The sequence below is a fragment of the Cnephaeus nilssonii genome, assembly GCF_951640355.1.
Source record: "Cnephaeus nilssonii genome assembly, chromosome: 4".
Classification (NCBI taxonomy): Eukaryota; Metazoa; Chordata; class Mammalia; order Chiroptera; family Vespertilionidae; genus Cnephaeus; species Cnephaeus nilssonii.
In genome coordinates this window covers 43,728,623-43,753,520 of record NC_137075.1, presented here as the reverse complement: position 1 = coordinate 43,753,520, position 24,898 = coordinate 43,728,623, and the positions used below count along the sequence as shown (strand labels likewise).

Sequence of the window (24,898 nt, the reverse complement as noted above, 5' to 3'; positions counted from 1 at the left end):
AATTGCTCTGATATATATGTAAAGAATCTCAACCTCACATATAATAAGAGAAATGCAAATTAAAATCGCACTGAAATACCATAACAAAGTTTGGGGTCCTGGTCAGGTAGCTCAATTGGTTAGATATACCAAGTTTGTGATACACCAAGATTGCGGGTTCAATCTCCAGTCAGAGCACACACAAGAAGCAACCAAAGAATGCAGAACTAAGTGGAACAATAAATCGATGCTTTTTTCTGTCTCGCTTGCTCTCCGTTCCTCTCTCTAAAATCAATCAATAAAAAACACTTTTTTAAAAGGTTAAAATGTACTGTATTAGTAAGTTTTGGGAAGGAACCAGGCACTCATTGCTAGTAGAACTTATATGACTATTTTAGAGGGCAATGTGGTGATATGATATCTATTAAAATTACAAATGTGGGGGGTGGGGGGGTAGAAGGTAAAGGGGGCATAAATGGTGATGGAAGGAGACTTGATTTTGGGTGAACACACAATACACAGATGATGTATTATAGAATTGTACACCTGAAATCTGTATTTTATTAACCAACTGGAGGCCCGATGCACGAAATTTGTGCAAGGGGCTCGGCCCTTGCAGCCTCGGTGGCTTGCCTCAGCCCTTGCAGCCCCAGCTTCATCTGGAAGGTCGTCTGGAAGGTTGTTTGGCTGTCTGGTCTAATTAGCATATTACGCTTTTATTACTATAGATGTCACCCCAATACATTAAATAAAAAATTAAAATAAAATTGCAAATGCAACTAGTCTTTGACTCAACAGCTCCATTTCTGGGAAGTTATTCTACAAATAAACATATGCAAAATTTTGGCATTGCTTACAGTATTAAAAAGTGATAAATAACCTACATATCTATCTATAGAACTATGGTACATCCATTCAGTGAACTACCATTTAAATAAAAGGAAAAAATATGTGTTATAAGTTCTGTATGTATTGAACTGAACCTATCAAGACATGTAGTTAAGTGAAAAAGGCAAAATGAAAGACAATGTATTGATGTGCTAGTATTTGTGTAAAAAAGAGAATATTTATACACTCATACCTACTTGCACATGTTTGCTTTTGTATTATAGGATAGGTTCGGAAGGATGGACAATAAACTGGTAACATTGGCTGTCTCCAAGAAGGGAAGCTTGGGTGTCTTGGGGTAGAGGAAAGATGAAACATTTTACTTGGTACTTTTTGAATTCTGGATCATGTGAATGTTTTACCCACTTAAAAACTAATACAGACTTAGGTCTGATTTTAAAAATGAAAACAATAAAAACTCTTCCTTTTGGAAAAATTTCAAAGGATTGGGGAACATCAGAGCAAGAACTTGGTATAGTCTAGGACAGAAAGAAATTAAATTTGGCCTAAAAACCAGCTGCAGTAGTGGTTCATGAGGCTTCCCTAAAGCCTGAATTAAATCTCAGAATTATACTATCTCTAGATACTTAGTCACCAAGCAAACCAATTTTTTATTTTGAAAAAAATAAAGCCTACAGAAATGTTGAAAGAATGGTGCAATTAAACACTCATGTACCAATTACCTAGATTCATCAATTGTTAACATTTTGCTATATTTACTTTCTCCCATTTTCTCTCTCTCATACACACATATTAAGTTGTAGACATTATATCCTAATAAGGTCATTCTCCCATAGAACCATAATACTATTATCACACCCAGGAATTAAACACTAACACAAGAATATAATCTATCCTATGTGTATTGAATAGTACATGGACAAATCTTATTTTTTATTTTCACTTGAAGAGTTACATTTTGTATAAAAGTTTACAAATAACAGTTTTTATTTTGATTTTTTCAGTATAAAAAATTGCCTTGATGGCATATTATGATGTAATGCTAATTGCTTGTAGGATAGTTAGATGTCAGTATTGAAACATAATCCTTAGCGCTGTCTTGTAGATATGAAGGAATGTTCGCCAAGCATGTATTTTGTTACATTGTACACTGCAACTAATAAGCCAAGGAATCGACATATATATTAGGTGCGTGTACTGTTTCTAAAACCACAAACTAAGAATGATAAATTATCAATATAGTTTAGTATTTGCTAATTTTACTTCTCTTTTGTTATATATATGTAGGGAAGTTATAGGGATTATAAATTCAATTTGAGTCAAGTTTAAAACCATATATTTTATGATAAAGGGCCTTTAACTTAAGATGGCCAAAGCCCTGATATTATATATTTGCTGTAAAGAGAATTATAAGTTTTATTTTTCTGATATTAAAAGTTACTTAATAAAGATTTGTTTCCATTAACTTGAAAAAAAGAGAATATAATCTAATATATAGTTTATATTCAAATTTCCAAGTATCCCTAAAATATCCTTTACAGGTTTTCTCTTATAAAATATATTTTTGTTTATTTCAGATAGAAAGGGAGAGGGAGAGAGAGATAGAAACATCAATGATGAGAGAGAATCATTGATCGGCTGCCTCCTGCATGCCCCCTACTGGGGATCGAGACCACAACCCCAGGCATATGCCCTTGACCAGAACTGAACCCGTGACCAGCTAGGGCTGTATGTTGTTTTCTTAATACAGAATTCAATCAAGGATTAAGCATTGGTTTTTTTTGTCTCTTTAGTCTCCTGTAATCTAGGAGAGTTCCCCTGTCTTTTTTTTTTGCTTTGATTTCATAACATGGACATTTTTGAAGAGTCCAAGCCAGGTTTCTAGAAAATGTCCCACAATCTAGATTTAGTTACTTCCTCATGATTAGACTGAGGTTAAACATTTTTAAAAATAAGAATATTAGCCCTAGCCAGTTTGGCTCACTGGCTAGAGCAGTGATGGCGAACCTATGACACGCGTGTCAGCACTGACACGCGTAGCCATTTCTGATGACACGCGGCCGCTAAGGCGGCCGCATACCGAGGATGAAACATTTGCGAAATAATGTTTTTTTCTCAAAGTGACACACTACCCGGGTTATGCTCAGTTTTTTGGCGAAGTTTGACACACTAAGCTCAAAAGGTTGCCCATCACTGAGCTAGAGCATCAGCCTGTGGACTGAAGAGTCCGGCCTGTGGACTGAAGGGTCCCGAGTTCGTATCTAGTCAAGGGCTTGATCCTCAGTAGGGGGGTGTGTAGGACGCAGGCGATCAATGATTCTCTCTCTCTCTCTTTTTTTTTTTTAAATTTCTTTATTGATTAGAGTGTTACATATGTGTCCTTATTCCCCCCAATGAGTCTCTCTTATCGTTGATGTTTCTAGATCTCTCTCCCTCTCCCTTCCTCTTTGAAATCAATAAAAATATATTTTAAAAAAAGAAAAAGAAAAAAAAATACTAGTCCTGGCTGGGTAGCTCAGTTGGTGAGAGCATCATCCTGATACATCTAGAGGGAGCTTTCTTTGTCATACCTTCAGAGGTCTTTTGGATACATGGTAAAAACACTCTTCAATTCATAAGGAGACACTGCTTAAAAAATATTTCACATAATAAACTTATTTTAATAGTGCAAAAAATAATCTGCTTCCAATCAGTAAAGGAAAACTTCCAAGAATTTTAAAAATAGGCAATACTTTGAAAAAAAAAATAAAATAACTAAGTAAATATTACAATTATGTACTCCAAACACAAGAAAGCAGAAATCATCATTACAAGCCAAATCATTTTGGAACTGATAATTCCAGGTTACCAAAATGCATGAAACAAAACTTCTACTTTTAGGCTTACAGAAAATAAACAAAACAACTCCAGTAAGAAAAGTAATTTAAGTTACATGGGAAACAGATCATATTGGTAACTTTAAAAGTTTTTCAAGGAGGTCATGGAAATAGGGAACGTCTGCATCTTGATTTGTATGGCAAATGAGTTGTGTTGACTTTTAAAGCTTAAAAGACCATGTAATCTTTTGACTAATAACTCAGAAGTTCAAAGCAAACCAAGAGGGAAACACAGGACTTTAACCTGATCTTCAAGTATGAAGTAAAATAATAAGATGAATTAGTTTAAAAATGCTAATATATTTTAGTTTAGAATTAAATATAAACAAAAATGGTCATGATTAGGATTTGACTAAACTTTGGGTAAAAGTCTTTTCTATTTGTTTATATCATCACAGATAATAATGCTCAATCAATATAAATGGATATTTTTATTTTTTTATATTAAGAAAGGTATAGCTTCAGAAACCAATACTTATAGTAAATTCATTACTACTGCCAGAATTTGACAAATTTGCTCTTTTGGGTGTTGTATTATTTAAAGTGTAATTATTTAATAAAAGGAGTTGAGAATATCGCTGTAAGGCAACCTTCAGAAAGATGGAAACTGCCTTATGGTATCACTCTAAATGTCACTGGGTATTTCTATATATCTCCTTACTACATCACAAACACAAAATCAATATTAATATATTTACATATATATACTGGGCCAAAATCAATGATCTTTCCCTACAAAATTATACTTTCTATCACTTAAACTTTTAGTAGAAAAATAAGCAAGTTGATAGCAGGCTATTTGAGGCCTTTCATTATTCCTGATTGTAGAGCTTTAAAAATTAACCCTACCAATTAACTAGGAAATCATCAGAAGGAATTTTACTAGGCTTCTTTCTAGGACCTGAAGATGAAGATTAAATAGCAATGGAGATTCTAACATAAATTATTATTAAGTGTACTGTGCTTGGTTGTTACAGCTGTGGTCCAAGGGTCTACTGGTGGAAATTGCAGCCCTGAAGCAGATCTCGGTAAATTTGCTTGACTACATTCTTTAAGTAGTCTTTCTCCAGTGGCACTTTAGATAGAAGGGCGGAAATGTCATCATGGCTGGAAAGAACAAAAGGTAAATTAAATTTTCTGGAAACTTACACTTATTTCCATTTCAGTGGAACTCGTGTTTTTTTTTTGGTATAGTCTCTGAGTCCCAGGAAGCACAAATAGACATTTTTGGAAATAATTAAACTATTCAGTTTGAACTGAGAGTCTAAAAACAAAGCCTAAGAACCAATTCTGTATGCAATTATGAGTTATCTTGGCCTAGCTGCTTTCTCTGGCTATAAAAATCTAAACTGTTGGACTGTTGGTATTTGCTGATGGATTTGAGGTGCGCACATTCTAAATTCTGCCATTTTACAATCTGTCATCAGTGTGTCTAAAAAGTCACACGATATATAGTAGGAATTAAATATTTTTAGGTCTTGTTCTATAGGCTAATTGAGAAAAGCATTATGACTGCACAGCTTTTCAAATGATTATTCTATTTTAAGAGCATAAAAGGTGTTCATATATGACCTGGGCTACCCTTATGCAGGATTTTTTCCTTAATTCCTATTTTAGGTAAGAGGGTTAAAAAAGTGGATCCAGTATGAAAAAACAGACCAGTGGTCTCCAGCAGCCTCTGGACATAGCAGTGAATGTCACTGACCTTAAAAGAACAAATTCCTCAAAATGAAGTCAGAGAAGTAACATTTGATTCTCATTATGGTCTATCATTTGCTGACCACTGTGAAGGATCTTTCAAATAATATAACAAAGGTAAAACAGTAGTTGAAAGTGCTATTCTGCTGGCCCTTCACTCACCTGATGTTTCCAAGGTGATTTTTAATGGAGAAAGGTAATAGGACAGATGGATAATGTGCTGAGAGAGACAACATTATCTCAAACTTTGCAAATGCTGCAGAGCTGGAGAATAAGAGCCTCAATCTGTAAAAGACGAAATCCTCAATTAAAATACAAAACAAAAACAGAATAAAACACAAATATATTTTCCTTTTACAATGGCATGTGAAACTTAGGTGTACATTATTTCTTTTTCCTTTTTTAAAAATGTTTTTATAGATCTTGAGAGGGAGGGAGGGAGAGGGAGAAAGAAACATTGATATGAGAGCAGCTACCTCCGACATGCCCCACTACTGGGGATCAAAACCACAACCTGGGCATGTGCCTTGACCAGGAATCGAACAGGTGACCTCTAGGTGCATGGGACAATGCTTAACCAAGTGAGCCACACTGAGAGGGAAAGTGTACATTATTTTTTGTCCATATCAGATAGCCAGAAGGTATAACATCTGGAACAAAGTATTATTATGGTTGGCTTTTCATTACTAGTTATGAAATTCAAAATATTTTTAATACATTTTTATTGATTTCAGAGAGGAAGGGAGAGGGAGAGAGATAGAAACATCAATGATGACAGGGAATCATTGATTGGCTGCCTCTTGCACATCCCTCACTGGGGATCGAGCCCGCAACCCGGGCATGTGCCTTTGACCGGAATCGAACCCGGGACCCCTTCAGTCTGCAGGCCGACGTTCTATCCACTGAGCCAAACCAGCTAGGGCTCAAAATATTTTTAAAAGTTTTCTACTAATTACTTTTATGATTGAACTGTGCCCTCCGCCCAGTTCATATGTTGAAGCCTTAACCCCAGTGCACCTCAGCATGTGGCCTTATTTGGAAATAAGGTCAATGCACTTAAGATGAGGTCTATTGAAGTATGGAGGGTTCCTAATCCACAATTACTGGTGTCCTTATAAAAAGGGGACATTTGAACACAAACATACACACAGGAAGAATATCATGTGAAGGTGAACGCAGATAGTGGGGTTACATATTTACAAGCCAAGGAATGCCAAATATTGCCAGCAAATCACCAGAAGTTAGGAGAGAGGCATAAAACAGGTTCTCTTTCACAGCCCTCAGAAGGAACCACCCATGCTGACAACTCGCTCTCAGACTTGCAGCCTCCGGAACTGTGAGATAATAAATTTCTGTTGTTTAAGCTACCCGGTTTGCAGTACACGTATATGGCAGCCCTAGGGAACTACACTTACTCAGTATTATTTACATCTGTGTTCATTAGGTTATAATTTGGTCCCCATCTCTTTAAAAACTCAATTTCCTCTCCAAGGAGTCTGCAACGGCTTATTACCAGTGAGATTTCTTGAAGCATCTGGGAAAAACAGAAGAAAAAAAATTATAAAAACATTTCAGTGTTTAGTGGCTCTTTAATAAAGAATGCCCCAAAGTTAAATGATTTAATATATTTATCATTTCATGATACACTATTACACACATAAAATTTTAGTTTTGCTTTTTGGGACAGATAACATAATTTGCCTTTATATACTTCAATTAGAAATTACCTTGGGTACCTGATGCTGTGTTGTACATTTCTTCTTCCAGGATTCCTGTTCCTCAATGTACTGAAAAATAAGCTTATGAACTAAAAGGGAGGAAGGAGGAGCTTTATCCTCTGAGGAAGGAAGAAAACAAATCAAAAGCAGGTATTAATTATTCAAATATTTTATATAAATATGTAAGCTAGAAAAAAGAAAAACATATAAACTAGAAATATTATACAAACTAAAAATACCTTCAAACTACTAGGTGTCTAAGTATCCTCTTTATTTTATTTTCAAACACATGAATCAGAATATATGATTCACATAAGACATTCTTATAAAAATGTAAGTTTTTATCACATACAGAATAAAACTTGGTTAAGAGCATAGGCTTAAATGTAACATAAACCTGTGTTTAAACCTGTCTTTCCTTACTACCTGAATGATCCTAAGCACAACCCATATTTCTTTTGAGCTGTAGGTCCCTAATATGTAAAATGGGGAATAATACCTTCCTCATAGTGTTGATGTAAGTAATACACATGCCTAATACAGAACAAATACTCACAATGGTAATTTTTAGATTATGGAACTAGCTATTATTATTGTTCAAGGCATAGTCATAATAATAATAAATCATTTCTTTTAAAACCTACCCAATATTTGGAACATTATCCTAGCAGTTTATGTCTACTACACATTTCTAAGGACAAATTATTATTATTAGTGCTTATATTTAACTTAGTATGTGGAATTCTCAAGGAGCAATTCACACTTGTAAATTTCCAACACATTTTTAATGGCTTAAATGCATTGAACTTACCATCTAACAGAGATTGAAAATTCAGGTCAACAGTCCTCCTATTAGCCTTGTTCAGGAAAGGGAGACCAACTAGGAAGAACCAGAATAAGGACAGTATTTCTTTTCACTATCTGATTTTAAACTATATACAACTCAAGTACTTTAGAATCCTACTCTTTCCGGGTAGCAGGACTTTTTCATAGGCAGTTGAAGGTATATACTTGAATCATATTATTCTCTCTATATGGTAAAGGCTCCCCTGGACTGCTAAACTATACTGATTGGCAGGCCTTTGAAAGAAACTTAAGGTGTAATGTATTTATAATATATTTATCAAGGCCTCCTCCTTTGCTCCTTAACTGCTGTGCAAAGATATTATTTTCAGGAACCATATAAAGAGGCTGTGACCTCCCATACCTACTATCTTTGCACAAATACAGTAAAAATCATTTATGTTTTTAGCATTACAGTAATGAGTTTTAGGTAACCAGAATAGCTGCTTGCTTCGCCAGATTCTAGAGTTATCTCCCATCTCACAAATTCTGATTCTTTTTACTTTGGATACAATCATGAGACAAATAGACACAATCAATCTATACTCTTAGGAAGCTTACAACTCAGGGGAACACACAGATAACTGCAGTAATAAACACACCAAGAACTACAAACAGTAATAAACATTATTAAGGAAAACTGCAGGAAGCAATGAGAACATATAACAGGAGGGCAAGTAGCAGAGGAAATAGGTATAATAGATAAGACTTTCCTAAGAAAGTGATAATTAAGCTGCGCGTATAAGAATTATTAGTAGAAACTTATTTAGTGAAGAGGGGGTGCTATCTAAACATTTGTGTTTCCTCCAAATTCGTATGTTGAAATCCTAATGTCCAAGGTGATGGTATAAGAAAGTAGGACCTTTGGGAGGTGCTTAGGTAATGTGGGTAGAGACCTCCTATAAAAGAGAACCTAGAGAGCTTAGCTAGCTTGGCCTTTTGTCATGTGAGGATACAATCAGAAGCATGCAACCTGGAATAGGGCCCTCACCTGGCCATGCTGGCTTCCTAATCTCAGATTTCCAGCTTCCAGAACTGTGATAAACATCTGTTGCCTAAAAGCTACTCAGTTTATGGTAATTTTATTATAGCAATCCAAATGGACTAAAACAGGGAAAGAGCTCCCAGGACTAAAAAAACATCAGTATGTAGGTGCTGAGGTAAAATAGAATATGACTGAGAATAAAAAACCATGATCTTTTAAAAGCAGGGGTGGGGAACATCTGGCCCATGGGCCATATAAGGCCTGTGAAATCATTTGGTCTGACCCTGCCAGGCATTAGGGGTGAGTTAATTAAATGTTTGACCAAATATAAGCAGGCTAATTTTTAAATTGATAATTATGTATGGTGAATGATGTTATAAATATCCAAATGGCCTTTGGCAGAAAAGTTTCTCCACCCCTGTTTTAGGAAAATAAAAGAAATTCATTGTGCCTGACATAAAAATAACAATGTAAGAAGAGGCAGGAAAAGGAAGAAAAGAAGAGCTTTATAGGTTATATTAAATATTTTGGTCATTAGTCTAAGAGTAGTAGGTGCATAATCAGATTTCCAACTATCATTATGGCTACAGAAGGAGAATGAATTGGAGAGGAAAAAGAGAAGATCCAAAAAGACCATCTAGGTTAGAGATGACTATGGACAGAAGAGCCAAAAAAAAAAAAAAAAAAGTGGATTAATATTAAGTTAAAATCAGTCTTATTAATGATTTAAATATGCCTGGTATGGGAGAAAGAGATATAGAGTGATTGCTAAGTTTTAATTTTGGACCTGAATGGAAGTTGATGCTATTCACTGAGAAAAGTAACTTTTCAAGAGAGACATGTTTAGAGGCTGGAAGAATGTAAAGATCCTAAATTCCAATTTGTCCATGTTTACCCATAGTTGGCTATGACAAAATTAACTGTTTCAAGAGAAAAGACCTAAAGATACTAACAGACAAATCTAACAAAACAGCTAGTATTCTCTCCAGTCACCATATAGTGATGTCTACCTACTTTGATGAGCCCACCAATATACACGGGACTTTCAATTAACTTTTAGATTAACTGAAGTACAAAAATACAGTCAAGAGTCACCAGCTATTAGAGTAAATTCTCTATCACAAAAGAAACAGAAGAGAGGAACTCACAGTAAATAGATTTGAATAGCATATTGATCAATATTTAAATAGGCAAAATTTCTACTGTACAAAGGGCACTTTCATTAGCTGAATTTTTAAAATATATTTTTACTGATTTTAGAGAGGAAGGGAGGTGGATATATAGAGAGAAACATCAATGAGAGAGGCTGCCTCTTATCCACCCCCTAGCAGGGAGTGAGTCCACAACCCGTGCATGTGCCCTGACTGTGAATCGAACTTTGACCTGGTTCATGGTCCGATGCTCAACCACTGAGCCACACCAGCCAGGCTGAATTTTTATTTTACTCTTTATCTAATAAAATAAAATTCTATTCTCACTAATTGAGGTGGCCACCTCTTCTAAGAGTTTCAGTAGTGCTTTAATGTTAATAGTTATTATTATATTAAAATAAAGATTTGAGTTTAGCCATATAGTTTTCTGCAGAATTATCTTACTTTTGCTACTCACCTACTGGCTCTCCAAAAGTGATGGTGAGTTCTACTGTGTCATAAAGAAAGGTGAATACAGCTTGATCATTACTCCACTCAATGACATCCCATTCAGACAAGCTGGAGAGATAAACAAGTCAAAAAAATTTGTTTTTGAGATAAAAGAAGAGAGTTAACTTCAGATACCACCCAAAAAGTACCAGCAGCAGCTGCTAGTTTTTGACTGGATTGGGAGACAACTTATTTATTAAATATGTTTTTATTGCCTGGCCAGCATGGCTTAGTTTAGCGTCAACCTATTAACCAGGAGGTCACAGTTCAAATCCCAGTCAGGGCATATGCTCGGGTTGCAGGCTCCATTCCCAGTGTGGGGTGTGCAAGAGGCAGCCGATCAATGATTCTCTCTCATCATTGATGTTTCTGTCTCTCTTCCTCTCTGAAATCAATATATATATTTAAAGTATACGTTTTTATTGTTTTTAGAGAGATAGGAAGGGACAGGGGGAGAGAGAGAATGAAAGAGAAAGAAACATCAATTGGCTGCTTCCTATATTCCTCCTACTGGGAATCAAGCCCGCAACTCTGGAATGTGCCCTGATTGCAACCCAGGTATGTGCCCTGACTGGGAATTTGGTGCATGGGATGAGGCTCAACCAACTGAGCCATACCAGCCAGGGCAGAAGACAACATTTAAAAAATATATGTTTTTACTGATTTCAGAGAGGGAGAGGTAGAGAGAGATAGAAACATCAATGTTGAGAGAGAATCATTGATCGGCTGCCTCTTGCACACCCCACACTGGGGATGGAGCCCATAACCCAGGCATGTGCCCTGACCAGGAACTGAACCGTGACTTCCTGGTTCATAGGTTGACGCTCAACCACTGAGCCACCCCAGCAGGGCAGGAGACAACATTTTAATTCAAATATTGTGAATGTACAAACATGCTTTTGACAGAAATAAGCAATATTTTAACATTTTAATTCCACGGCTCTCCCATCTTGTGTATGTTCTTTCTTTGTTTTGTTTTTTTAATTTTATCTTTATTGTTGAGGAGATTAAAAATGGCAGTAGAGTAAGTGAATGCTGCACGGACATGCTCCCAGAACCAAACTGAAATTATAACTAAAATACAGAAAAACTTCCTGAATAATAATTGAAGACTCGCTGGAGAGAACCCTGATAACTGAGGATGGAAAGTGAAGACCACATAGAGACTGGTAGGAGGGGTGGAGGCGCAAAAGGGCTGGCCAGGTTCCCACAAACAGCAACTGAAGTTTTGGAGAGATATCTCAGCTGTGGGGGGTTGCCATTGAGAATTCTGGAGTCTAATCCCAAAGCAGGGCCACCCAGCAGAGAGCACCAGAACTGAGAAAGGTACCCACCTATTTTTATTATTGAAAGTATTACAGATGTCCCTTTTTTTTTCACCTTGTATACATTCAACTTAAAGTACTGAGTACATTGGCTCTTTTTGAGGCTACATTGGTTAAAAACAGTGATAAATACTACAAACACATGTCAAATGCTCTAGTAGGTTTAGACAACCACAAAGGCACAGGATAAAATGCAAACTAATGACATTAGTTTTTCTTTACCTCAACTGATCCAGCAGCTCTTCAGTTGTATTTGTTTGTTTTTGCATGAAGTCTATTTGAGCAAGGGTCTGCTCTTTCTGTACCTCTAGTTCTGAGAGATTTCTGCAAAAAAAGTATTCACAGAAAGGTAAGTCCATTGTTAGAGAATTCATACTCTATTAAAATAAAAGGTTTGTGATAAGAAGTTACATGCTAGATGGCTCCCCAAAGAGGTGAATGGCATCCATTTTTGCATTCTCAATGGGTTTTTAGAATGAGCATTAATCTAGAAGCATAGGTCTAATTAGGAAAGGATTATATCAATGGCTCTCAAATTAGAATCCATAAAGATATCCTTAATAATCTTTGAGATTAAAATTTACATTTTCATTTTTATAAAATATAAGCATAATGCAGATTATGAGATTGTCTACCTTAAAACTGAGACATACCATAATTTCAGTGCCTTCATTTGGTTTAATTTAGTTTATCAGATCTAAATAGAACTGATGCTTTATTAGTCATTCTGCTAGCATCAATTTAATTTCAGCCAAACATTATCACCTGTCAAATTAATGTTATCAATTGTAATTTTACTGGTTTTGTCATTATTTATATTTGATTTTAGTCTTTTAGTTAAATAAAATTCATGAGTATAAGAAATATATACCTCTTTTTATACTTACTAATACTTACTTAAGTATACTATAAATATAGTTTAATGTTAGGTTTATTTCCTTTAAAAGGATCCTGAGCCCTGGCCAGTGTTACTCAGTTGGTAGGAGCGTTGTCCCATACACCAAAAGGTCTTGGGTTCAATAGCCAGTCAGGGTACATACCTGGATTTTGGGTTCAAGCCCTGGTCCCAGTTGGGGTGAACGTGGGAGGCAAGCAATCAATGTTTTTCTCTCATATCGATGTCTCTCCCTCCACCCCCACCTTCCTGTCTCTCTAAAAATCAATGAAAAAATATCCTCGAATGAGGATTAAAAAAAAAAAAAAAAAGGATCCTGTTATTATTAAAGCTTGAGAAATACTGCCTTGGAGTAAAGCCCTGTAAACAATAGTGCTTAGAAAATATTGTCAACCCTGGGGTCAAGGTCAAAGCCCTGAATCGGCCTTAGTCAATAATCATGTTCCCAATCTTATCAGTTTCTGGGGGTAGAAAGTCATTTACCCTTATGAAGTTTCGCATATTTTTTAACACTCAAAATGAAGGCTGACCTTTGAAGCTTTTCTTCTTCAGTTTTCAGCTGTTCCAGTTCTTTGAAAAGAAAAATAAAAACAAATCTATCAGAGTAGACACACTAAAATGTTGCTACAAAAATCATCTATTTATTGAAAATTCTAGTTCAATTAATGTCACCTAAATAATCACAGAACAAAAGGGTGTTTTCCCCATTTATCTTTTTTATTAATTCAGTTACCTTTCTCTGCAGCTCTCATTTCAGAATCCCATTCTTCCACAGGACTGTCTTTCTCTTCATCCTCTAAATTCTTACTTTCTAAAGTAAACAATATGCATTAGAATAACCCAGTCAAAAATAATTTAAAAACTGAACATGAAAAGAAAAATGCTCCTAAAATGAATTAAGAATCTGACAAACACTCATCTTTCCCCTTTTCCTTGCCAATAAAGCACTGAGACATAATTATAATTTCATACAAAAACTTGCTTCTAGTAGCAAACAACTGAACTTTGAGCCAGATAGCAATGATCTCCAGTAGCAGCTTTTCAAGGACCATTCTGAGTTGGAAATTGTTTATATAAATTTGTATAATCAAAGTTATTGTTAGGTAACCCTGTGAACTAAGCAGGAACAGATACTGCATGCACACACATTTAAAATTTTTAAATTAATTTGTTTCTAAAACCTTGGAGTCATCCAGTAAGGGTGTCAACAATAAAGAAAAAAACACACAAACAAACCTTGGAGTCATCCTTAAAATTCCGTTTTCTCCCCGCAATCCAAACCAAGTTTAGATTCTTACCTCAAAAAATTACTTTGTTGAATATTTTTTTTTCCTCCACCATCACCATCTTTCCTTAATATAAGCTACCATCCTTTCTTTTTAAAAATTTTGATTAGAGAGAGAGAAAAATATTGATTTGTTGTTCCACTTGTTTATGCATTCATTGGTTGATTCTTATATGTGCCCTGATTGGGGATCAAACCTGAAACCTTGGTGTATCGAGACAATGCTCCTAACCAACTAAGCTACCCTGCCAGGGTACTGTCCTTTCTTAACCATACCAGTCTTACTAGTACATTTACTCTTGATTTATTCAAATCCCATCTCTACACGTCAGCCAATGCTTAACATCCTCTTTGGCCTGGCCCCTAGTGACATCTCCAGCTTTACCTCAAACAATGTTCCCGTTTGCTCATAGGTCACTGCTCAACCATTGAGCTACACCAGCCAGAGCAAAAGGCTCATTTTTAAATTGAGATAAGTTCATCTATTAAAAAAACAGATTATGGTCCTAGCCGGTTTGGATTAGTGGATAGAGCATCAGCCTGTGGACTGAAAGGTCCCAGGTTCGATTCTGGTCAAGGGCAGATGCCCGGGTTGCAGGCTCGATCCCCAGTAGGGCGTGTGCAGGAGGCAGCCGATCAATGATTCTCTCTCATCATTGATGTTTCTATCTCTATCTCCCTCACCCTTCCTCTCTGAAATAAATAAAAATATATATCTTTAAAAAAAGCCCTAGCTGGTTGTTTGGCTCTGTGGATAGAGCATCATAGCCTGGTTGTGGGCTCAATCCCCAGTAGGGGGCGTGCAAGAGGCAGCCAATCAATGATATTTCTCTCCCTTTCCTTCCTCTCTGAAATCAATAAAATATATATATTTTTAAAATTGGCATCTTAAAAAAACAAAACAAAACCAATGACCAATTGGATACCCACATACAAACAAACACACACACAAACACACAAAAACAAAATAAAAAAAACAGATTATGGTCTAGGTTATGAAGAGCTTTCCAATTTTGGGCATCTCTTGTTGATAGTGTTATGGAGGAGCATAGTAAAGGAGCTTTAATTTGATCTAATTTAATATCTCAAGCTACTGATACAAGGTTTCAGCATAGTGATACCAGCAATCTGTACAAAAGGAAGCATTTAGATAAAATTAAATTTTCTTTTGAAAAATTTTCCAAATACTTTACCTATTTTCACTTGAGTGAGACAGTTATCAATCTTCTTAAGTATGTTGTCCATCTCATCTATTTTTAACTGAAGTTTCTCCCTCTCATTCTAAACACATAATAGTATAGACTGTCAAGTTAAAGTTCCAAACAAAACATTATAACATTATCATGTTTCAAACAGCTGATATAACTGCTATGTCTAAATGATAAATAGGCAGATCTTAAAATGAAGGTCAAAGTTGCCAGTCTAGACTTAAATTTTACTTCAAAAAAAAAGAATTCATTAAATAATGTTCTGTGGTCAAATGCATATGGGAAACACTGGTCCAATAGAATTACGTTTTTTTTCTTTTTAGACTTTTAAAGAAAGACATTAATATGGTATCCTTCATAATAAAAAGGCAATATGCAAATAACCATCACTCCGCTACGCCCACGATTGGGCGGTGGGAGGCTGGGGGGCGGGACTCGGGGTGGCATATCCGGCCATTGAGAGGCGCAGGACTCCCCCCCGCCCCCCCGCCTCTCAACGGCTGGATTGGCAGCCGCTGAGGGGGGCTGCCTCGGACACCCTGGACACCCAGCTCCACTGCCATCGGAGGCGGGGAGCCGGTTGTCCGCACCCGGATCCCCTGCCGTGCTCCCCTTCGTCAGCGCCTCAAGCCCCAGCAGCAGCGGCAGCGGCTGGGGATGAGCTGGTGATCCCAACAGCCTGGCAGCTCAGTGGCGGCGGCGGAGGCAGCATTGGGCCTAGGGACCCTACCCGCACGATTGAATCGTGCGCTGGGCCTCTAGTCTATTATAATTTCTCTGAAAGGGTAATATTACATGTTACATTTCCCAGATTTATTTGCTAATAGAAAGTTTTTAAATACGGAACCTTTCTTAAGGGACAATCATTTTGGAACATGCTTCTTTAAACACATACACAAACGTACACAGTTAGGTATGAACTATATGGAAGATAATACTATAGTATAGTCCTTAGCAATGAAAGATCAGAATCCTATATTGTTTTATTTCAATATGTATAAAGGATAACACATTTGAGATAATAGGCCCACATTAGTAAAATTACCATAAAGTAATTTTAATAGACCTTTCTTTCTATTTTATTTACTGTGTCAAATTACCTGAGCTGACTGTACCAGTTTGCTATAGAGAGTCACTTTTCCTTGGTGAGTGAAGATTTTGGTCATCTTGGTAAAATGTGATTTTATTTTGTTCAGGTAAATTCCAAAGGCCTTCAGCTGTAAGGAAAAGTCAAAGGCTACAATGTACTAAAACAAATGAGTTGAAAAAGCAAATGATCTGAGAAGGCTGGTTCAGATGATACACACTAAGCTTTGCCCATTCTACACTCTGATTCCTAAGACAGGGCACTTCTCATTTGCAAATTTAATTCAATTTAATAGTTTAAAAGCACAACCAAAAATTTTAATTTTGATTCCTGCTTTTAATTCACTTTATTTATATTACAAATTTAAAAATGACAGGCTCTTACTTAATAAAACTCTTTTAATATATTAGGGCACATATGAAACGAGTAACTTATTATTTGATAAATTAAATCTTTCCTCATGTAAATCTAAGTGAAAGGCAAACAAGAAGGAGAGAACTCTAAATAAACTTCAATTATATTTCATATATTAAATTGATAATTTCAGGTTTGAAAAAATTATGTATTAACAATTACTCATGTATACTTAAATAAATCCTTGGTAACATATACCTGAGAAGTAAGTTAAAGAACTCATCACTAATTACCAAGTAATAATTGTCTATTTCTTAATAAGAATTGTTCAAAATGTCTATACTGGTTCCTATTCAGAAAATGACACAAACATACCTCCTCATCAGAGCAATGTCTCATTTTCCCCCACAGGTTCCTGTTTACATCAGTCAACAGTTTATCTTGGTTCAATACAGAAAGCTTTAATCTAAAATATAGAAAAGTTAATTAGCATAGAGTTCAGAAGTCGGCTTCAATGAATCAACTCAGATTTACAGGTATAGTAAATCTTTCTAGTTCTTTTTCTACATTAAAAGAGGGGAATTCACTAAAGAACAGTGACCAGCCTTATTATTTTTCAACACTTGTAGAACAGTTCAAGAATATTATGAATCAAAAAAGCTTCTTGTCTGGCTGGCATGGCTCAGTGGTTGAGCGTCCATTCCTGGTCAAGGCACATGCCCAGGTTGCAGGCTCAATCCCCAGTGTAGGCAGTGCAAGAGGTAGCCAATCAATGATTCTCCCTCACCCTCTCCCTTCCTCTCTGAAATCAATAAAATCAAATTTAAAAACAAAACAAAACTTCTCACAGATAGAATTCTCATCCTAATGTTATCAGCTTTTCCAATATGAAAACATGATGCTAATAAAGAATCCTTAAGGCCTGTCAATGCATAATTGTGATGTTATTTACTTTTATTGTTAATTCTGACTTGAGGATATTTTTTCCATTCTTTTCAGACACAGTGGAAGGGGAGAGAAACATTGATGGAAGAGAGACACGTGGACTAGCTGCCTCCTGTATGTGCCCAGACCAGGGTTGGGGAGCAAACCCGCAACCCAGGTATGTGCCCCTGACTGGGAATCGAACCCAAGACTTTTGGGAGCACAGGCTGACGCTCTAACCACTGAGAGACATCCACCAGGGCTGTAACTATCCTATATAATAGAAGTCTAATATGCAAGTTGACTGAATGGCAGAATGACCAGTGGAACGACCGGTTGCTATGATGTGCACTGACCCCCAGAGGACATACGCTCAACACAGGAGCTGCCCCCAGCTCACAGGCCCCAGGCCAGCCAAGGCGGGTGCCAGCGGGGGCCCCCAATTAACCCGCCGGTCGCCCCACAGATGGGTCCTGATCGCCAGCCAGGCCTAGAGACCCTACCCATGCATGAATTTCATGCACTGGGCCTCTAGTTATTTTATTTTATTTTTATTTTTTAAAATATATCTTACTGATTTTTTTACAGAGAGGAAGGGAGAGGTATAGAGAGTCAGAAACATCGATGAGAGAGAAACATCGATCAGCTGCCTCCTGCACACCACCCACTGGGGATGTGCCCGCAACCAAGGTACATGCCCTTGACCGGAATTGAACCTGGGACCTTTCAGTCCGCAGGCCGATGCTCTATCCACTGAGCCAAACTGGTTTTGGCCCTCTAGTTATTTTAAATAAAAGTTTCCAATTCAGTTCAAAGTCCTATCTCACCTTTACAGAATAGCTTGTAGAAAAGTAGCAAAGATATATATTTTTAATCTTTTGTTAATAAGCAGAAGAAATAAATCTTTACCAGAGTTCAGATATTATATACAGGCATAGAAGTGCAAATCAAATAGTAGACCACATCTAAACAGACTAGTCATTGTATTTCATTCAAAATAAAACATTCTTAAACAAATCATCAGATGCCCAACTCATTTAAACAACATGAAGAAACCTGTTTGTCTTGTTCAGTGAAGAACCCCAGTACTTAAAACAGTAGGTGCTCAATATGTACATTTATTAAATAAATAAGCCATAATCAGCCAAATCTGCAGCATAATAATTTAACAGCATCTAAAGTCTCTATTTTTAAAACTATATACTTTTCTGTTTGTTAGACTGGTTCAAATTTAGTTGACAGTTCTACATAAGTATGATATAAACATTATTTTGGGTTGCAAGTCCTGCTCTATCTTTGAGAATCTAGGTATACTCTATCAAATTTGTAAATTAGTCTGCAGCATCTATATATCCCAAAGCACTAAACTACAGTCTGAGGAAAGCATGTTCTTTTATACATGCAAATCAAAGGCAAATGTGATAAAATTATAAACCCTAAGGCATTCCTGATTTTAAGCACTATATATAAGTCTATAAAGAGACATCTCTCTTTTGAAGATGTTCCTTTGCAATCAATTTATGATATCACTAGAGGCCCGATGCATGAAGATTCGTGCAAGAATGGGCCTTCCTTCCCCTGGCTGTCGGCACCACCTTCGCTCTGGCCCGGAGCCGCCTTTCCGCCTTCCCACGCTGCCCAGAGGCCTGGAGTGGCTGGGGTGGTGCGGAACGCCTGCATTGTCGCTGTGGCGACAATGCAAGCATCCCGCCCCGCCCCCTGGCCGCTCAGAGCCTAGATATGCAAATTAACCCACCATCTCTGTTGGGTTAATCTGCAACTCCTGATTGGCTGGTGGACATCGCGAAGGTACAGTCAATTAGCATGTTACTTTTATTAGGTAGATAATTTAATAATTATTGTTCACTGAGGACACACTTTTTGCTAAAAATGGCATGAAAACATTTTATATATACTATTTTCTACTGTTCATATCTGCCTGCTGAGTAGGTATTATTATTCCCAGTTTATAGATGTGGAAATAAAGGTTAAATGACTTACATAATGTTACACAATTAGTGTAATAGACAGGATTAAACTTCAATCTGAAAGCCAAAGCTCTTTCTATAAACATACTGTACTACACCACTGATTAATGCCATCAACTTTTTTCTATAGTGTTATTCTCATCAAAACCTTACCACACAGATGTTCACCCATCCAACAAACACAAAAAAATGAAAACTTTCATACTCTTCAATCTTTTGGCGAAGAGCCTCACAATCTTCTCTATAAATCTGTATCTTGGGTCGGTAAACATATTGATTTAACATCAGATCTTCTGGAGTAGGTTGTGTGTTTATAGTAAACTGAAAAAAAAAAAATCAGTCCCTCAAAACTGGTATTTTGAGAACAAATCATGTTTAAGAACTGTTTCAAGTTTCAGAGTGCCTATTTTTAAAAGTTCTACAAAGAAAAATGTGAATACTCTATTAAAATTCTTACACCCAGTAAAGTTATAAGTTGGGATTTGAATTCAAGTCTCTGACATCAAAGTCCATTTTCCACAGATGTATAGGGAAACTATATGTTCCACTCGCATGGGATTTTAAATGATTTTAAAATGGCTATGTGCTATTTGTCAATTATACCTCAATAAAGCTGGAAAAAATAAAAATAAAATGGCTATACATTATTTTAAGTAAATCAATACCTAAAAATACATTAGCTTTTGCCATTTACCTGCATTAATTGTCTTCTTGCCTTTTTATGGATATCATTTTATTGTTCCAATTTCTTAAAGTATTAATAATTCCTTATTTTCACTGTTTTTTAAAATCTTTATTGTTGAAAGCATTATGTATGCCCCCTCTTTACCCCATCAACCCCCTCCAGCCCACCATCACACCCAACGCCAGGCACTCACCAACCCACTGTCTGCGTCCACGGGTTATGCATATATGCATACAAGGTCTTTGGTTGATTACTTCCCACACGCCCACTCTCCTTCCCCTGCCTTCCCTCTGAGATTCCACACTCTGTTCCATGCTTCCATGTCTTTGGACTCCACTAATCAGTTTATTTTATTAATTAGATTCCTAAGTGAGATCATGTGATACTTGTCTTTCTCTGACTGACTTATTTCACTTAGCATGATACACTCCAGGTCCCTCCATGCTGTCTCAAAGGGTAAGAGATTCTTCTTTTTTACTGCTGCATAGTATTGCATGGTATAAATGTACCACAGCCTTTTTATCCACTCATCTACTGATGGGCACTTTGACTATTTCCAGATCTTAGTTATTGTAAATTTTGCTGTTATGAACATAATTAATTCCTTTATTTTTAGACTCTCTTCTATAAAAACTAGAGGCCGGTGCACAAATTCATGCACGGGTGGGGTCTCTAGGCCTGGCTGGTGATTGGGGCTGGCTGGGGGAAGGGACCATGGGAGGATGCGCCGGCCGGCCAGGGGGAGGGATCACAGGAGTTTGCCAGCCGGGACCATGCGAGGTTGATCGCCAGCCCGATATGGGCCGATCGGGGGACGATTGGGGCTGGTCGGCCAGAGGGAGGGACTGTGGCCAGCCAGGGGGAGGGACCACAGGAGGTTGGCCAGCTGCGGAAGGTTGGTTGTGAGAGCGCACTGACCACCATGGGGCAGCTCCTGCGTTGAGCACCTGCTCCCTAGTGGTCAGTGCATGTCATAGTGACTGGTCGTTCGGTCGTAAAGGTCACTTAGGCTTGTGTGTGTGTGTGTGTGTGTGTGTGTGTGTGTGTGTGTGTGTATATGTATGTATGTGTGTGTGTCTATATATATATATATATATATATATAGAGAGAGAGAGAGAGAGAGAGAGAGAGAGACTAGAGGCCCGGTGCACGAGATTAGTGCACTGAGGGGGTAGGGGGAAGGGTCCCTCAACCTGGCCTGCGCCCTCTCACAGTCCGGGACCCCTCGGGGGATGACCAACTGCTGGCTTAGGCCCAATCTCTGGGGATCGAGCCTAAGCCAGCAGTCGGACATCCCCCTCATAGTCCAGGACCCCTTGCTCCTTATCACCCGCCTGCAGCGGAGGCGGGAGAGGCTCCTGCCACCGCTGCTGCACTCACCAGCAATGAGCCCAGCTTCTGGCTGAGCAGTGCTCCCCCGGACTACTGACCACCAGGGGGAAGCTCCTGTGTTGAGCATCTGCCCCCTGGTGGGCAGTGCGTGTCATAGTGACCGGTGGTCCCACTGTTCGGTTGATTTGCATATTAGGGTTTTATTATATAGGACTAGAGGCCCGGTTCACGAAATCCGTGCACGGGGTGGGGTGTCCCTCAACCCGGCCTGCACCCTCTCCAATCTGGGACCCCTTGGGGGACATCCCTCTCACAATCCGGGACTGCTGGCTCTCAACTGCTCGCCTGCCTGCCTGCCTGCCTGCCTAATTGCCTCTAACCACTTCTGCCTGCCAGCCTGATCACCCCCTAACCACACCCCTGCCGGCCTGATTGACGCCTAACTGCTCCCCTGCCGGCCTGATTGCCCCCAATTGTCCTCCCCTGCCAGCCTGATTGGCCCCAGCTATCTCCCCTGCTGGCCTGATCTTGCCCCCAACTGCCCTCCCCTGCAGGCCTGGTCTCCCCCCAACTGCCATCCCTTGCTGGCCTTTTGTCCACAACTACCCTCCCCTGCCAGCCATCTTGTGGTGGCCATCTTGTGATGAAGCGAGGTCAGCCATCTTGTGGCGACGTCGCGTGATGCCACCTAGGCTTTTATTATATAGGATATGTGAGGCTTTTAATTTCCTGTTAAGTTTAATTTTTGCTGTATGTTCCATAGGTTTGGTATTAAATGTATTCCTTTGCTTTCTAAATAGTTTTGATTGCCTCTTTGATATAAGAATTATCTAGCCTGGCCAGCATGGCTCAATGGTTGAGCAGCAACCTATGAACCAGGAGGTCATGGTTTGATTCCCGATCCAGGCACATGCCCAGGTTGCAGGCTCAATCCCCAGTGTGGGGCGTGCAGGAGGCAGCCAATCAATGATTCTCTCTTGTCACTGATGTTTCTCTCTCTCTCTACCTTCCTCTCTAAAATTAAATATATATTTTTAAAAATTATTCAGAAGTGTGTTTCTTAATTTTTAAGAACCTAAAGAATGTTTAGTCCTTTTATTAGTTCTAATTTTATTGGATAAGGTCAGATGATGTGGTCCATAAAATCTCCATTTTTTTTCAGTTTGTTAATGTTGTCTTTGTGGCAAGGGCCTAACTAATTCTTTTTTTAATGTTCAACAGACTAAAAAGAAAAAAATTCTTATGAAAGAACTACAAGTTTTTCTATTAATCTTTTTTAGTTTGTTGATTGTATTGGTCAAATATTCTATGATCTTACATGTTTATTTTGAGAAATGTTTATTAAAAACTGCTATTTTTAGATTTGCTTAATGGTGGGAAAGAGCATATGTCCAGGAAAAAGTATCAAAAACAAAATAGATGGCAAGGAATGAGAAAATAAAACTTCACCTTATGAAAATCCATGACATAAATAAAATATCAGTTTTTATGCTAACCACAAATGTTTCTATTACAGAAAAACTTTTATAGGAAATTTTGCTTTGTTAGATTTTCTTTTTGTTTCTGAATAAATGCTTACTTTGATGCAGTTTAGTAAATAAGTACAATATATTCTATCTGAGGCAACTATTTTGCCAAAAATTGCACTTACTTTGGTTGGGAGAGTGCTCTGTCGGGGTTTTTGTATCAAAATGTGGACTTGAAGAAGTATAAGGAATTCCTTTATTGTTATTCTCCCATCTTTGAGTTTCTGAGGAAAGAAAAAAAAAAGTTTGCATAACCATTCAAGGTGAGCTCATTTTGATTTTAACATTTGTTTCAAATAGCTTAAAGTACTTTGCATATATTTGTGGAAATACTATCCAGCTACTTGTAAGCTGTACATGAACAGATATCTAAAATTTATTTCTTAAGGTTATTCAGTATCAGTAGAATTGGGAAAAAATAACAAAACTTAGTTCTTCTAATCATTATTTCTACTTCATATTCATATAATTAACTGCCAAGTTGGGTCCTCAACAGAGAAAAGAAAACTCTTCTATATATTTAAAACATTTAATAACATGGCCGGTATGATCAGTGGTTAGAGTGTTGACCCTTGGACTAAAGGGTCTCAGGTTCAATTCCATCAAGGGCACATAACTTGGTTGCAGGTTTGAGAGGCAACCAATTGAATGTGTCTCTCTCAGTTGATGTTTCTCTCTCTTTCTTCCCCTCCTCCTTCCCTTCCACTGTCTCTTAAAAATCAATGGGAAAAATATTCTCAGGTGAGGATTAAAAATAAATAAATGAACAAAATATTTCATAACTTTTAAAAATTAAAAAAGAAAAACAAAATTAGGAAATTAGTTGAATTAGAAATGAGAAATACTTAACATACCTCCTTCAAGCTCTCTTCACAAATAGTGTCTGTGAGAAACTGTGGTTCCATTTGACTATTTCGGTATGCTGAAAGTAAGGCATTCAGGTGATGAACAAATCAAAATTAAACTGTAAACTTAATTTTTTAGTTATCATTTAGGTTTATGTGTGGTTCATGCTTTTGAAGCTATCCATTAGGATCTTGTTAGGAAGACAGTCATTTGTAAGTCAAAGTATATTGCAGTTTTAAAGCTCCATTCAATGTTTCTCTACTGACTTTATAAGCCTCTTAGGGAAATCACTCTACCTCATGTTGTATTTCACTTCTCCATTTATTAAAATAATTAAGAATTAAATATAAAGTATTATTTTACTTATAAACTACTTATACCTCCCCAAAAGGTTACACAAATTTCAAACAACTCCTGAATTGAAATAAAGTTTTTATTAGTCAAGTCAATAGATAATTTCTATTAAAATTAATTTTCATGAACATTATCTTACTGCTGAAGTCCAGAGAGGTCCCATCAGCCTTGATTGAATCCAGAGAACTGCTACAACTAGATGGGGTCCTGCCCAGGCTTTTTATCAATACACTATTAGCATCTTTATCTGTATTTCCTTCAGCATGATGATAAAAAATCTGAAATTATCAATTAAGAAACAACATCAGGATAAAATTTTAACACTGTATACTTATAATGACTGTTGAACACTAACAGAAATACTAACATAAAATTTATGTATAATATAACTCTTAGAGATTCCTTAGCAAAGAATTCAAATAATTAACATACAACTGAAGCCTTTAGAGTTAAAAGTAATTTTATTTTAAAATACATAGAAACAACTTTTTGCATTACACT

General features: G+C 37.2%; 1 protein-coding gene across 3 annotated transcripts in view; it reads right to left on the bottom strand.

The window, feature by feature from the left end:
- Positions 1 to 333: 333 nt before the first annotated feature.
- KNL1 (kinetochore scaffold 1) overlaps positions 334 to 24,898 on the bottom strand; it is a 63,917-nt gene continuing 39,352 nt past the window's right edge. For 2 of the 3 annotated variants that reach the window (XM_079769373.1, XM_079769374.1), the window contains 16 exons: positions 24,537 to 24,675; positions 24,052 to 24,119; positions 23,323 to 23,421; positions 19,860 to 19,975; positions 17,118 to 17,208; positions 16,402 to 16,518; positions 15,287 to 15,374; positions 13,542 to 13,619; positions 13,339 to 13,378; positions 12,136 to 12,237; positions 10,557 to 10,657; positions 7,932 to 8,000; positions 7,130 to 7,239; positions 6,818 to 6,936; positions 5,565 to 5,687; positions 334 to 4,811 (listed from right to left, as the gene is read on the bottom strand). In XM_079769373.1, coding sequence (XP_079625499.1) covers positions 4,697 to 4,811; positions 5,565 to 5,687; positions 6,818 to 6,936; positions 7,130 to 7,239; positions 7,932 to 8,000; positions 10,557 to 10,657; positions 12,136 to 12,237; positions 13,339 to 13,378; positions 13,542 to 13,619; positions 15,287 to 15,374; positions 16,402 to 16,518; positions 17,118 to 17,208; positions 19,860 to 19,975; positions 23,323 to 23,421; positions 24,052 to 24,119; positions 24,537 to 24,675 — 1,575 coding nt within the window. In that variant the 3' untranslated portion in view covers positions 334 to 4,696. Of the gene's footprint in view, positions 4,812 to 5,564; positions 5,688 to 6,817; positions 6,937 to 7,129; positions 7,240 to 7,931; positions 8,001 to 10,556; positions 10,658 to 12,135; positions 12,238 to 13,338; positions 13,379 to 13,541; positions 13,620 to 15,286; positions 15,375 to 16,401; positions 16,519 to 17,117; positions 17,209 to 17,252; positions 17,545 to 19,859; positions 19,976 to 23,322; positions 23,422 to 24,051; positions 24,120 to 24,536; positions 24,676 to 24,898 lie in introns of those variants that run through there. The other variant, XM_079769375.1, reaches the window with a different exon arrangement.